This window comes from Rana temporaria, chromosome 3 (assembly GCF_905171775.1).
Source record: "Rana temporaria chromosome 3, aRanTem1.1, whole genome shotgun sequence".
Classification (NCBI taxonomy): Eukaryota; Metazoa; Chordata; class Amphibia; order Anura; family Ranidae; genus Rana; species Rana temporaria.
This window is the reverse complement of record NC_053491.1, coordinates 177,901,667-177,918,381: the sequence shown is the minus strand read 5'-3', so window position 1 is coordinate 177,918,381 and position 16,715 is coordinate 177,901,667. Positions and strand designations below refer to the sequence as shown.

Genomic DNA, 16,715 nt, shown 5'->3' with positions numbered 1-16,715 from the left:
GGGGGGAATGATCACAAGCCGAGAAAGCCAACAGCTTTCTTTCTGAAACCAGCACCTATGGTCAACTCAGCATGGCTCCCAACTGTCCCTGATTTTGAGGGACTGTTCCTGATTTGGAACAATGGCCCTCTGTCCCTCTTTCCTCCTCGTTTGTCCCTCATTTTGGTCTGATCTGTATAACTGTATATAAAATGCACTTTTTATCTTTCAAAAAGTGTTTCCCAGTGCTAAACCCTTCATCCAAGTTCTAAATTGTGGCATTTGTATTTCAAAGCCAATATAAAGGAAGAATAGTGGTGAAAAAAAAAGCACTTGAGGTTATTATCTTTTTTTGGGCGGCAGGAGGTGTGTCCTATGCCTACATGCTTTTTCTAGTAGGTGTCCCTCATTCCCATCTTGGAAAGTTGGGAGATATGGGTCAGTGACAGTCAAAATGGCACCGGCGAGACCGCGGTGCGCTGCTCATACACAGATCTTCCTGACGAGCCACAGTGAGATCTGGAACAACAAAGCAGGCCCCTGTCCCCCAAGAATATATCGGGGGGGGGAGCCCAAATTCAGGCAGCAAAGCTAAAGCCTGCATGAGGATGGAAGTCCCATCCTCCCCTGAACAGGAATCAACACCGCCATTTAACCCTCTCCAATCCAATTAAGCCCTCCAATCATCTATGGCATCTTTCCCTACCCCAGGCCAGCCGCTGCTAGATACCATGCTAAAAGACATGCTAATGTCACTACAGTCCTCCCTAATGCCTGACCTCCCATCTCTCATGGCAAAGTTTACCTCTGAAATTCAAAGCCTTGGAGGATAGAGTATCCTACATAGAGGATAAAATGGAGGAATGCACTACAACTGTAAATGATATGGTGGATGCATATGAGGTCCAAGAAGAACAATTTTGGATTAAAGGCAAAATTGGCCGACATGGAGCACAGGTTGTGCCGTAATAATGTAAAGGTATGTGGCATACCTGAATCCGTACCACCTGCTGACGTTCATAAATATGCCAGTGACCTCATGCTTGCAAGTCTACCCACAGCTACCCCGTTTTAAATTGACAGAATTCATTGGTTAGCCAAACCGCCCCCCTGGCAATCTCGGTACCATGGGATGTTCTTATGAGGGTATATTTCTTTTGCGCTAAAGAAATGTACTTGTGGCCGCTAGATTTGCTGGAACCCTCCCTGCACCCTTTGAGGGAGTTCAACTATTCCCAGATGGATCCAAATATACTCTCCAACTACGAAGACAGCTCAGCCCTGTCACTAAACAACCACAAAATTCAGTACATATGGCGCTATCCCACAAACCTAATGATCACCAAAGAGCATTCATCCCACACAGTCACCACCCTAATGGGAGGGATGAAACTCCTCTATACATAGGGTATACTCGTGGATCAGCCTCAGGATCCCAGCTATCCTCAACCGCAACCTAAATATTCATACAAAATTGATGTAACCAAGGGAAAAAACTCAAACTTCTGCAACCACTAGCCAGTGAATGGGCTAGGAGAAACTTATATACTCTCCCCAGTTCATGGCTTGTTATTCTATCAACTGTTTACTTTATTTGACTGTCATACCCTCACGCGGACCTCTGAGTTCAGCACATTTGTTCCGCCACAAACATATCCATCGACATTAACATCAATTTTTCAAATATTCTTCTACTTTCTTTTCATTTTTTTTTTTGTATGCTGTTAACTTGTCTGCCATTTTAGCTTTCCAACAAAGAAGGGTAGATATATAACCGTCCTACACTTAAGAACAACCATTGACTTTAAATCAACTCTCCATAACATTCGGATTGACTCCCCCTGTCTCAATTAACTAAGTGGTTAAAACCCCTACCCCCATAGGATGGCACACCAACAATGCTACTCAACATACTATCACTCATTGCAAAACGCCAAACACTCTCTTTGGAAAACCGCCCAAGAACACAACTGTGACATCTTATGTGTCCAAGAGACACACTTTTCAATCTCTGCCACACCCAAATGCTCGATTCCCACTTGTCTTTTAAGCCCCCCTCTCCAAACAAAGAGTAGTCATGATCGCTATAAAAGACCAGATCAGGCGTAGACCCAAATAGTAGATACAGTATCTCACAAAAGTGAGTACGCTCCTCACATTTTTTAAAATATTTTATTATACCTTTATATGTGACAAACACTGAAGAAATCACACTTTGCTACAATGTAAATTTTCTGTCCCCTGAAAATAACTCAACACACAGCCATTAATGTCTAAACCATTGGTAACAAAAGTGAGTACACCCCTAAGTGAAAATTTCAAAATTGTGCCCAAAGTGTATTTTGTGTGAAATTATTTCAAAATATAAAAAGGTGCCAACCCTATAGAAATGCGTGCGACAGCTGCCCCTTGTGCATTTTTTTGTCGTCTTTGGTATTGCACAATAGTGATTATTATACTGGGTGCAATCTTATCACCGGGCACATGTTAATTTTAGGAAGTATGTAGTTTAATTAACGCCTATTTTATATTTATTTTTTTGTTTAATATTTTGCGTGGCCAACCATTATTTTCCAGCACTACCTTAACCCTCTTTCCATGGAGTTCACCACAGCTTCACAGGTTGCTCCTTGAGTTCTCTTCCACTCCTCCATGACAACATCACAGAGAGCTGGTGGATATTAGAGACCTTGCGCTGCTCCACCTTCCATTTGAGGATGCCCCACAGATGCTCAATAGGGTTTAGGTCTGGAGACATGCTTGACCAGCCAATTACCTTTATCCTCAGCTTCTTTAGCAAGGCAGTGGTCATCTTGGAGGTGTGTATTGGGTCCTTATGTTGAACTACTGCCTTGCAGCCCAGTCTCTGAAGGGAGGGGGATCATGCTCCGCTTCAGTATGTCACAGTACATTTACAATTGGCATTCATGATTCCCTCAATGAACTGTATTCCGGGTTAACTGCGGGACACACAAGGCCGATGGTGTCAGTGGGGAGAAGGAACCACCCCCCTTCGCCCCACTGACACCATCAGCCTTGTGTGTCTCGCAGTTAACCCGGAATACAGGCTTCCCTGCTGCCTCCTCCCTCCAACATGTACGAGAACGCTTTACAGCTGCTTGACTTCTCTACACTGCTCTCTACCACCATGCCGAGGATGGACACATGCCACAGATGAGGACTCCTGATTTTATCATGTCTTAACACAACGATCTTGTAAGTATTGGTATTTGTTAGAGCGGATCCGGCTTTACATACAAATGGTTTACTCGTTAGCTTTGCATTACCTTGAAAATAAAAAAAATAGTGGACTCTAATCTTGACAGACTTTTCACCTCAGAACTTCTACGGCCTCTGCACTTTCCCTGCAGACTTTTACCTCCAGAACACTTCTCCTCCTTCCTGTCACAAAATTAGACATCCTTTCCCACCATCTTGAGCCAACTAGGCCTCACTCTGAATAAGTCCTGGGAATAGTTTTCACTTGATGATTTTTATTAGGCCAGGGGCCTGCAATACCCCTTCTCGATGGCTTTGAACATTTAGTTCGAAAGAATATTTGACAATGGACTACTGATCCCAGCAAGCTCAACTTGCAAATCCTGCACCCTCAGGCTTTCAACGATTTGACACAAAACCCCACAGTCTCTCCTCTGACTCTGCACCCAGCTCCCCTGACATGCCTCTTCCAGATCAAACAGATCTCCACTGTGCTTCACTCACCGACTCCTGCCCCGAGTCCTTCCTGAAGGATTTACCTGGACTGTGTGGATCAACTGCTCCTCCAGCTCCTGTTCCAGGACACCTCTCCATGACCGTGTAAGGAGAGGCTCCCTAGCACCTCCACACCCCCCCCCCACAGATGGGGGTTATCTCCTGCACGCAGTCTAGCACTCCATCCTTCAGTTCACCCAGCCGACAACTACCCTCCAGCAGGCGGAGTATATATAGAAGGCCTGCCCTCTGCCAAGTTGGGGACTGGTCAGGGCTCCTCACATGTACTCCATGCCACTTCAACTCTCATCCCTGCCCCTCTTCCAGAACATTCTCACTGGAAGCAGGGGAGGTGCCCAAAAGCTGAAGCACACGTCAGTCACACCCACTGCTACACTAACCACTCCCTGCCCCCAGATCAAAAACAAACAGGCATAGGCCTGCTTAAATTTACCTGCACTGACAGAACCTACAAACACTACACCTCTAGCACCTACCTATGGTAGACGGTGCTACACAAGTCTGCCATAATAATCTAAAATCTCAGGTGAAAAGCTCCCGGGGGGCCATTTTTTAATTCTGCCTAAGGCCAAAAGCATTTCACTCATATACACTATACTACCAAAAGAATTGGAATGTCTGTCTTTATGCGCACATGAACTTTAATGGCATTCCAGTCTAAGGGTTCAATATTGAGTTGGTCCACCCAAATCATTTGGTGGAGGAGGATTATGATGTGGGACTGTTTTTCAGGGGTTGGGCTTGGCCCCTTAGTTCCAGTGAAGGGAACTCTTAAGGCGTCAGCATACCAAAACATGTTGTACAATTTCATGCTCCCAACTTTGTGGGAACAGTTTGGGGATGGCCCCTTCCTGTACCAGCATGACTGCGCACCAGTGCACAAAGCAAGGTCCATAAAGACATGGATGAGTGAGTTTGGGGTGGAGTCCTGAACTCAACCCGATAGAACACCTTTGGAATAAATTAGGGCGAAGACTGCGAGTCAGGCCTTTTTGTCCACATCAGTGCCTGACCTCACAAATACGCATAGACACACTCCTAAACCTTGTGAACAGCCAGAAGATGTTATAGCTGCAAATGGTGGGCCAATTCAATATTGAACCCTACTGACTAATGCCGCGTACACACCATCACTTTATGTGATGAAAAAAACCGACGTTTTTAAAAACGTCACTTTAAATGACCGTGTGTGGGGGAAAACGTTGTTTTATGTCTTCTGAAAAACGACAAAAAAAAATTGAAGCATGCTTCAATTTTATGTGTCGTTTTTCAAAACGTCGTTTTTTACTTCACAGAAATTGACCGTGTGTAGCAAAAAACGTTGTTTAAAACGACGTTTTTACACCCGCGTATGCCCAGAAGCTAGTTATGAAGCGAGCTTCAATGGAAAAACGTGGTGAACGGAACCTCGCTTTGCTAGAACATTGTGAGAAAAACGATGGTGTGTAGGCAACTTCGTCTTTGAAAATTGAAGTTTCAAAAACGTCGTTTTTTACTTCACAGAAAATGTCGTTTTTTTTCATCACATAAAGTGATGGTGTGTATGCGGCATTAGCCATTAAAATTCATGTGCGTGTAAAAGGTAGGTGTTGGCCGGAATGAGCAAAGGCACGTTTGGAGAAGAAAGGGCACAGCATTTAATGAAAATAACCTCTGTCCAACTGTTAATCATGGGGGTGGATCAATCATGCTTTGGGGTTGTATTGCAGCCAGTGGCACAGGGAACATTTAACGAGCAGAAGGAAAAATGGATTCAATAAAATTTCAGCAAATTTTGGATGCTAACTTGATGCCATCTGTGAAAAAGCTGACGTTAAAGAGAGGATGGCTTCTACAAATGGATAATGATCCTAAACACACCTCAAAATCCAAGGGGGATTACATCAAGAGGCGTAAACTGAAGGTTTTGCCATGGCCTTCACAATCTCCTGACCTCAACATAATTGAAAATCTATGGATAGATTAAAAGAGCAGTGCGTGGCAGACAGCCCAGAAATCTCAAAGAACTGGAAGACTTTTGTAAGGAAGAATGGGCAAAGATACCTCAAACAAGAATTGAAAGACTTTTGGCTGGCTACAAAAAGCCAACTCTGCAGGGTGCCCAAACTTTTGCAGACACCATTTTTTGGTTTTCTGTAATTTTGAAAGTGTAAATGATGGAAATAAAATCTAACTTTTTTTTACATATTATAAGAATGTCTAATCTGTAATTTGATGCCTTTTGGAGATTTTTTCCATCTTTCCTTGGCTTTGTTATGCACATTAATACAGATTTTTACTTGGGGCGCCCGAACTTTCGATCCCCACTGTAGATGTAAAAAAAAAAAAAAACGTACCTTTTGGCAGCACCTGGTGTCTGGGTTTTTTGTTTTCCCTCCCTTTGTGTGTGCTAGTTAGGTCCCAAGGTTGTGCTGGCATGAGGCCGAGCCAGGAAAATGGTTATCCATACCTACCGTAATTTTTCTTTCCTGGCTCTGCCTCAGTACAGCACACACCCTCCCTGGACAGTCGCAAACCATTAACAAAAACACCTGCATCAGGTACTGCCTGTCTTTTATCTATCTATACAGGGGTGTCCTGTACGGGGGTCTAGGGGCGGGGTTGACCCAAGGTTGTGCTGTCCTGAGGCAGAGCCAGGAAAGGAAAATTACGGTAAGTATGGATAACAATTTTCCATTATTAGGAGTCAGGGAGTGGCCTATGTCTGCATTTTTGGGGGTTTTACTGCTTGACTCATGATCCACATATAACCCATATGCCTGCTTGTGATTTGAAAAGATATATCCATCCAATATAGCAGCTAGAACCCAGATTTGTTGGTTTTATAAAACCATTTTCAGATATTTGAAATAAAATACTAAACTAACATATCCAGGAGGTAAAACACATTAAAAAAATGACTTTAGTATTGAAGTGCTTTTTTTTTAAATGTAAGTGAGTGGAAGAAGATTGAGCGCAAAAGTAAAATCTGCACAATGCCAAGCCAAGAAAGGCCACACAGTGATACCTGTAAGGCCGGGTACTCACGAACAAACATGTACGGTGAAAGCGGTCCGTCGGACCGTTTTCACCGTACATGTCTGCCAGAGGGCTTCTGTACGATGGTTGTACACACCATCGTACAGAAGTCCGCGCGTAAACATTACGCGGGGCGTGTCCGCGTCGTCGCCGCGACGATGACGCGGAGACGTGGGCGGGCCTGCCATTTAAAGGCTTCCACGCATGCGTCGAAGTCATTCGACGCATGCGAGGGACGGCGGGCGCTCAGACATGTACGGTAGGTCTGTACTGACGACCGTACATGTCCGAGCGGGCAGGATTCCAGCGGACGGTTTTAAAACACGTCCAGGAATATTTGTCCGCTGGGAAAAGGCCCGGCGGGCAAATGTTTGCTGGAATTCGGCCCGCTCGCGCCCACACACGACCAAACATGTCTGCTGAAACTGGCCCGCGGACCAGTTTCAGCATACATGTTTGGTCGTGTGTACGGGGCCTAAGAGTTATATCAGACAAAAGGTGTCTGTAGATGGCAAGATACTGTAGTAGTCTTAAACACAAAATTTAGGGTCAAATGTTCCCTTGCCTAGGAGCTCCTGTATAAAAGATCTTAAAGGATTTGCGTAGACGGGTGTAAATTGCTTGAACCTGAGAAGAATCTGAGATGCTTTTGCCTTTACACTGAATTGTATTGAGAAAAATGGCAAACATACAGTACGTATTTGTATACAAACCCAAAGAGGAATATAATAAAAACCCATCTGTGGAGCTTTCCATTATTTATTAAACCCGTTGTAAAGCTTTGTCTTTTTTATTAAAATAACAAACATGTTATACTTGCCTGCTTTGTGCGGTATTGCACAGAGCAGCATGGATCCTCCTCTTGTGTTACCCCACCGGTGATCTTGGCTCCCTCTCTTCCCTGTGTGCCATCATAGGAAGCCACTTCCTACAATAGAACATGTGTGGTCTCGCTCCTGAGGCAGGCTGTGCATCTATAGGCACACACAGCTGAGCTTGGCCCCACCCCCAGCTCTCGCCCTACATGATTTGATTGACAGCCGCAAGAGTCAATGGCTCCCACTGCCCTGAGCCCATGAGAGGAGAGAGAGAGAGAACACACCAGCACTGCTGCAGGTGGGCACATCGCTAGAACAAATTCAGGACTCAAGTATTTAGGGAGGGGCGTGGGGTAAATAAATAGTGGAAGGTTTTTAACCTTAAGCCCTGGTTCACACTGGGTACGATTTGGAACGATTTGAGATGCGATTTGACATGTCAAATCGCATCTCAAATCGGCGGCATTTGCCGGCAATGGCACTGTCCTAATCAGTGCGACGCCGCATCTGCGATTTCAAAAAGTAGTTCCTGTACTACTTTTTGCGATTTCGGGCCGCGATTTACATTAAATTGCGGCCGAAATCGCGGCAAAATCGCGCCAAAATCGCGGTAAAATTTTACCGCGATTTTGAATTCGCAGCAGTGTGAACCTAGGCTTAAGCGGAGTTCCACCCAAAAGTGGAACTTCCGCTTAAACCACTCCTCGCCCCCTTACATGCCACATTTGGCATGCAATATTTTTTTTAGGGGGGGGGGAATGGGGGCTTCTGGAGGAGTGGGAATTCCTGTCCCACTTCCTCCTTCCGCCCAGGGACCGCTTAGGCGATAAGTCATATGGCCTATGGCGGCCCACAGTTAGAATGGAAGCGCCGGCAGGGAGGGAGGAGAGGAGCGGAGCTCCAGGCGTCGCGTCGCTGGACAGTGGAGCAGGTAAGTGTATGTTTATTAAAAGCCAGAAGCTACAGGTATGCTTTCTGTAGCTGCTGACTTTTAATAAACATAAAAAAAAGTCTGGAACTCCCCTTTAATGCAGGTAATGTGTTGAGGTAAAAACGAAAAAAGAAAAAAAAACTTTTGGCTTTAGAACCACATTAATGTTTGTTTTTTGTTTGTTTTCTTCATTTTAAAGCTAAACTTCAGGAATGCATCAAAATGCAAACTTCACAAACTGCATTACTCCACTGCAGAAACAGCATCACTTAGTCAAGGAGTATACTCCTAGCCTGCTGATTGGACGATGAGGGAGCAGGAGGGCCTTGGTGGGTCACCCATACAATTTATTATGTACTGTAACTGCATTTTCTCTCAGTAAAACATGTTATTTCATATCTGTCTGGAGTTCAGCATGGAGCCGTGGTACACACAACTGTGTAAAATCTTACTATAGGTCTTCAAATTTACTACACCTACAATCTATTCAACATTTTCTGCCTATTATTTATTAAAATAATGAACTGCAAGAATGCTTAAATTAAAGTATCCCTTTTAATAAATAAATAAGCAATATTATAGTAACAAAAAATAATATTATATACACCACTTACCAAATAAACGTTGGTGAAATAGGAACTTCCCGGCCACAAGGCCAACGATGATGGCAATAAGCCAAAAAAGGACTTTTAAAAAGTTCCAAGCTCCTCCCGGATATTTGGTCATTATAAATGAGAAGCAGTTCCCTACAACAATAACGTTGGCTTCCGTCTGGCTGTGAGACACCGGATCCTCAGCAAATATTAAAAAATTGAAAAACGTCACCAGATAAGCAATTACTATGCGTGACCATGGATGCTGGAAGTAGTACCGGAAATTTCTACCCATCCTTGTGATCTTCTGGAACATCCTAAAAACAGGAAAGGGTCTTCAGTATGCATTAATTTCAATTAGAGAAGCACACAAACACACTGCAAGTGATTCTGAACTATACAGTATGTGTCCTGTTTTAAAAGCAGTGACACAGATTATTTATTTTGTCTTCTTCACTGGAGGTACCAAAAATAGCTGTAATCTCTTCAGGGAAGGAATTAGCTGTTCCCAAATTGAATGTGATCATCAACCGTGTTAATATATTTATTAAAGAAGACAACCCTTTTTTAAAAAATACCATGATTTATACACACACACACACACACACACACACACACACACACACACACACGGAAGCCGATGTACTCAGAGAAAAGTACCAAACATTTTCTGTGCTGCTTGAGCCGAATTCCTGGGGTAAGATCGCAAACTTAACAAAAGTTGGGTGTCGAATCTGAACCCCAATGAAGTTAATAAGAACCAAATGTTATAAACAGTAATCGCCATTTCCCAAGTTAATAGGCAAGGGATTGTCAAACAAATGGCATGGAGGTCTGGGCACAGCCCTGGCACTATCCTGGAGAACATGTATCAAAGCCCCAAAAATTTGGAAATATTTGGCTTGGTGAGGAGCAGCGATTTTAAAATTGCTTAAAAAAGGTGCAACATTAAAAATGCAAAATTCCTTTAAATAGCATGCCTGGGTGATGCCCTGAACCTGCCTGTGAAGTAGCAAATACATACCAGATGCTTATCATTGATAACTCAATACTCAAAAAAAATTAAAAAACCTGGGGTTCTCTTCCAATATTTTCTTCCCTCTGGGTCTGGTATGAAATGTAAAAGGAGTTCCCTATTAAAAAAAAAAAAAAGAGCACGTACCCTGAACATTCATACTAGACCATTATCTGTGAGCATGCAACTTACTGGGCCAGAAAAGGTGGAAAGGGGGGCAAATGTAACCCCCCCTGAGCCATACCTGCCAACATCATGTTGATGAGGAAAGGGGTTTGTTCCCCACAACTGGTCATGGCCATATTTGATACCCTGATCACACTGGCGAATGTCCAAGTGGCATAAAAACAAAAAGAACACATAACGGGAGAGTCGATAAAGTTCAGGGTAACATTGATAATGACAACATTTGACCCTCGACGCTATCAACCTGATTTATCAAGTGAAACACGGCAGGTTGGACACTTAATGATTCGAACGAACTGCTCGATCCCCAACCACTATCAAAGTGGGAGAAAACAGAAAAGACAGAGAAAGATAAAACACAGAGGTACCATGGAAAGTACCAGCAAAAGGAGAGCCGGGGGGGGGGGGGGGGGGTAGGTAAGGGAGGAAAGAGGTGGAGGGAAGAAAAGTACTGACCCGGGCGCGATGGGTGAGTTTCCGCACCAGCACCATCAATGCATTTTCACGTACTAAGCAATTAAGTTATTGTGCTCCTCATGGAGCCCATTTCACCATCCGTAAGGGCCCCAGTTGCACCTTAGGTGTGTATATAGGATGTTAGGCACACTGAATGGTAAAGGGAGGCCCTTGTCAGGCATTTTCAGTGCTAGCCCCAAAATGCAGAGAAAGATGCTCATACTGAAATGAACCGGTCTGACACTACATTGCACTGATATAAACATGGCAAACAGCATTCAAGCTTCGCTAGGCATTCGCTTGAATGGCTCCCTCTGGGAACAGCAGGACATCGTGAGCACAAGCTGAAACAGGGGAGTTGGATGTCCTTGCATGCCACGTTCTTGTGAATGTAGCCTTATCCTTCCTATTGCCCCTTTCACACTGGGGCGGGAGGTGCGGTGGCAGTATAGCGCTGCTAAAAATAGCAGCGCTATACCATCGGAATTGCCGTGAGATTCGCCGCTTGCGGTGCGGTATTAACCCCCGCTATCGGACGATAAAGGGTTAATACCGCCCGCAATGCGCCTCTGCAGAGGCTTATTGCGGGCGGTATTACCGCGGTTTACCATTGTTTTAAATGGGAAGGAGCGGTGAAGGAGCGGTATACATACCGCTCCTCTCACCGCTCCAAAGATGCTGCTGACAGGAGATTTTTTTCTCTCCTGCCAGTGCATCGCCTCAGTGTGAAAGCCCTCGGGCTTTCACATTGAGAAGGCTGGGCAGGAGTTTTTCAGGTGGTATTTAGGCGCTATTTTTAGCGCTGTACCGCCTGAAAAACTCCTCAGGTTGAAAGGGGCCTAATACAAATTGTATTGGTGAATGTATTTTTAGCAATAATAAAAGAATGCACAAGGTAAAGTTTACCTCTGGTTAAAATTTTCTTTTTTAGGCTCAGATAGAGCAGGTAATGGGTAAAGCTCAACTCCAGGTAAACTATAAAAAGACACAAATAATGAAGCAATCTAATACATTCATAAAGCTTCTTTTAAAATGTGATTAGTGCAAATGCCTGACTTGCTATCACCATCTTTAAGTTCCTGTATATCAGAGCTTAGAGAGGATGAGGGAGAAACAGCACAAGGAGCCAATATGGCGTTTTGCAGTACAATCAGCTTGCCAATAGCAGAAGAGAGCAAAGTGACAGAAATAAGAGCCAATTGTGTGTTGCTTCTTTTTTACCTGTCCAGAAACTAGGAAGGGTTGGGATGAAGACCTAAAAGTGAAACTACTGTAAGTGCTTTTAACCCCTTTGTGGACTTTATTACATTTTGAATACTGCACTTAGAGGCGCCTTTCTTTTCCTTTTTTGTATTAATATTCATGCTGCTCATTTGCCTTGCTCCATACCTATGTTCCAGAGAGATTGACAGCTCTCTAGAAAGCAGAGCAAGCAATTAAACCTGCAGCAGGTGTGTTAGAAATCCTGTATATAGCCCTACAGAACAGACAGACAGTGCACAGTCCATATAGGCTGTCCTTGCTCTTTTGTCAGTGAAGAAGCTCATAAAACAAGGCAATGTGGTGACCTAAATGCAAGAAATAAAGTCGCGCTAAGAGTATACATCTAATTATACACAAATCAATTAATTAAAGTGCAACATACAGTGCTAGTAATGAGAATATAAGTGCATAAACAGTAATAAGTGATATCTCAAGCTGTCTGGTGACACAAACAAATGTCCATATAAAAATCAAACACCTGTATAGGTGAAAAAATAAAAAAATAAAAGTGAAGAAAAACAAAATCCACAGTATCCAAGGGAAATAATGTCAGAATTTTAGTCCCGCAGAAAAAATATAGAAGAAAGTGGAAAGTACAGGAAACCGAACCGTAGTCCACCACCACCACACTGGATTCTTCCTCGTGTACACACGTGAGTAAACAAAGGGGGGACCCTTACCAGAAATGTTGGACCTCAGATGACAAGGTCAAAGGAGCTTTGCAGATATACCTCTGCAGGGTTTGAAAGGATCAGCCAGATATCAGGATCGCTGCTGGACTCCTTCTGATCTCTTCTCAATTCCCAAAGGGACCACAATGAGGGTAAAGATAGCACTCTCTCCAGAGTGGGCAAATCCACGGAATAAAAAATAAATAAAAAGCAGCAATGGTGCATTAACTTTTAAAAGGCTGGATCATTTATTAAACCAGGAGAAAAACGATACAGCAAACAAAATATTAAAAACAGCCGGCATAAGCTAAAAAAAATATCGTACACCGCTGCTTCCGGGGTCACGTGGGGACGTGGTGACGTCGTTACGTAGCACTGCCCTGACCAGTTTCGTCAGAAATGACGTTTTCAAAGGGCACTTCCAATATGACAGTTGAACCATCACAAAGGCTAAAATTTACTTGCAAAGGCTAAAAATTACAGATGAAATGTATCAGTTGAACTGCAATGAGGTGGTTAATACTGCCAAAGAGGAATAACATTCATATGGCATTCACACATGGCACAGACGATGTGACATAATAAAGAAATTAGCTAAGAATGACTATGCAAGTGGTATAAAAATTAGTCCATGTGATCAAACAATGAAATGCACCTGCTGTATAAAAAGGAAAAAAAAGAAAAGCCTTTTCCAAAGCAGAGTAACAGCAGAGCTAAGAAACCCCTGGACCTAATTCATTCAGATCTGTGTGGTCCAATGGAGAAAAAAATGACTGTAATAAGAGTTATTTTCTGACTTTAATAGATGATTACTAAAAGGTATATTACACTATATACAGTATCTGTTACACAGCAAAAGTGAAGTACCAGAGAAACTTAAACAGTATTTGGCTCAAGTAAGCAACAAATTTGTCAAAATGCTGCATATATTGCGCACAGATTATGAAATGAATATACAGGTGAAAACAAACAGGCATTTCTCAGAAAGTAGGGCACAATATTTTAAACTACTGTACCATACAACCCAGAACAAAGTGGGGTGGCAGAAAGAATGAACTGTACTCTATGTGAGAGTGGAAGAACCATGCTGTTTAATGCAGATATGCCAACCACATACTGTATTTGGGGGAGGCAATTAGGACCGCATGCTAATTCCAAAATCAACTACAAGGAAAATCAACTGAGAAAACTCCATATAAACTGTGAAATTAAAAAGCCCCAAATTTGAACCATCTAAAAAAAATTGGAAGCAAAGCCTATGTGCACATCCCAAAAGAAAAACAAACAAAATGGGATGCTTGCGGAAAGGAAAGTGTACTTGCGGGTTAAAGTGAATCTCAAAACGGATACAGAATTCTACACCAAGACACAAACAAGGTAACTATCAGTAGAAGTGTACTTGTCGATGAAACTTCAGTGTTCAAATACTCATGAGCTACCACAAACACTTCAAACTGAAGGGATTTCCACATCTTTGTTACATGAAGATAAGAAACAAAGTGACTCAGAAATAAAATCAGACAATCCAAATTCAGGCTTCAATCAGGAAATCCATCAGAAGCAATAAAGGGAACCCAGACAAAATATGTGTGCCATGTTGCTCATGTAGCATTAAAACCAGAGCCAGATTCATGGGATGAGATGCAACGACTTCCAACTCATGAGAAACAAAAGCGAATCACAACATTTGACAAAACCACTTACAAGAAACAGGTTTATAGAAGCGAGATCCCAAATAGGACTAATATAAGGAGTAGGTGTTAAGTGGGGGTGTTGGAATACAGAATTGTATTTTGTGCAATAACTATTGTATTTAGAAGTGATATCTTCCTCAAGCAGTAGATGGCAGTGTTTATAAGTTTGTAGCTGCATCTATAGCAATACTCTCAATACTGTATTTTTTCTGAATAAAAAAAATGCCCAGTTTCCTGTTTGCAGTTAACAGTTAAAGTGATTGTTAACGATCACCTTGTAAAACAACCCAATTCGTTTAAAATAGAAGTGATATGCAAAACATTTTTGTATAGATATAAAGAAACATTATAAATATTCTGGGGAGAGGAGAAGCAGCAGCACACTGAGCTTCTCAATAAATGGCTATGCAGCGGGGGCGTCTCAGGACAAGTCTGATGATTGGAGGAAAGCAGGCTGGGTTCCCAGCATAGCTAGAACGGACCACAGTGTATTCCCCTGCTTAGTGTGGTCAGTTTTTAAGGCCTCATAACATTAAAAACATAATATAATAACGTTTATAAGACGCCAGTAGCTTTGCAATGAGTTTTTAAAAGTTTTTTTTTGCATTTTTTCAATAGCATTTTTTTTGCATTAGCGTTTTCTTTTTCTTTTTTTTTTTTAAATTGGATCAAAAACGTTAAACAACGCTAGCGAGTCACGTTTTTTAGCATTTGACGTTAAAGTGTTTTTTACATATGAAAAGCTCCTCCAGTTTCTGTTTTTTTCATAGCCAAAAACAGTTCAAAACAGTATATGTGTGCATGGACACATAGGATAACATGCTGGAGAGTTTATTGACTGTAGGAAAAAACATCTGAAGCCAAAAATAGCAACTGTAAAAACATCCAAAAACTTCCAGTGTGCATGAGGCCTAATAGGAAAGCAATGGGAATAGCACCTGGGATTTCACACAAAGGAAGCAATGCAAAGTGAAAAGGATACTTTGCCATACAAGTATATGGTACAGCAGGCTCATATCAGAAATATGAATTGTTGGGTTAACAAATGCTTTAAGCCCATGTGGACTGGGCATGGTTTGTCTGTTCTGTACTGGTGTTTAGAGTTGCAGATACCCACAGCGGTCAAGCAAACCATAGCCAAGGCACGAAAATCCCAGACTTTGGTCTTGGCTGAAGCCAAGCATAAAATGAATAAAGCCCTTATATATGCTAAAATGACCGCCATCAAAATCGACAAGATTCGGAAATTTTAAAGGTTTTGCCAACCTTGGGTCAAACACTGCTTACCCCCGGACTTTGACGAGTCCTTATTATTGCCATAGTAAATGTGATTCAACGTTCAACTCTCGAACCATGTCCTGAGTCGGAGCCGCACTACCTGTTCTGGGGGCCTTTCACCCACCTGTGACTGTTGTACACCTTTCCTCTCTTGGCCTTTGGGGTTTAAGCTCTCTACAGTATTCGCACACCGTTTATGTAGCGCTAAACAATGCCAGACTCGCTCACCCCCTTACTGCCCCCCCCCCCCCTGTGATGACACCGGTTCCTCTCTCCCCTCTCTGTACCGATCGGTACAGAGCGGGTGGCAGCAGCGCTGTGGGCTGGATCTGTGACAACTGCAGTCACAGATCCATCCATCCATCCATGCTCTGTCATCCCTGCAATACTCTGCCTTCCCTGCCATACTGTGCAATACTCTGCCTTCCCTGCCATATTGTGCAATACTCTGCCTTCCCTGCCATACTGTGCAATACTCTGCCTTCCCTGCCATACTGTGCAATACTCTGCCTTCCCTGCCATACTGTGCAATACTCTGCCTTCCCTGCCATACTGTGCAATACTCTGCCTTCCCTGCCATACTGTGCAATACTCTGCCTTCCCTGCCATACTGTGCAATACCCCGCCATACCGTGCCATACCCCGCCATACCCTGCCATACCCCGCCATACCCTGCCATACCCCGCCATACCCTGCCATACCCCGCCATACTATGCCATACCCCGCCATACTATGCCATACCCCACCATACTATGCCATACCCGGAAGTCTTCCCAGCCTAGAGGTGAGATGTGGGGTCTTATTGACCCCATATCTCACTGTAAAGAGGACCTGTCTTTCCATATTCCTATTTCAAGGGATGTTTACATTCCTTATAATAGGAATAAAAGTGATCAAAACATTTTTTGGTGGGAAAAAAAGTGTCAAGCTAAAATAAATAAAGTAAAATGAACAATAAAAAATATATATATTTCTTAAAGCGCCCCTGTCCCTGGTAGCTCGCATGCAGAAGTGAACGCATATGTAAGTCCCGCCCACATATGAAAACAGTGTTCAAACTGTGGTTTGAGGTGTCGCT

General features: G+C 43.1%; 1 protein-coding gene across 3 annotated transcripts in view; it reads right to left on the bottom strand.

Moving 5' to 3' along the window:
• TMEM117 (transmembrane protein 117) overlaps positions 1-16,715 on the bottom strand; it is a 316,364-nt gene that overhangs the window by 282,986 nt on the left and 16,663 nt on the right. For all 3 annotated transcript variants that reach the window (XM_040343890.1, XM_040343889.1, XM_040343891.1), the window contains exon 2: positions 9,096-9,391. In XM_040343890.1, coding sequence (XP_040199824.1) covers positions 9,096-9,390 — 295 coding nt within the window. In that variant the 5' untranslated portion in view covers position 9,391. The remainder of the gene's footprint in view (positions 1-9,095; positions 9,392-16,715) is intronic.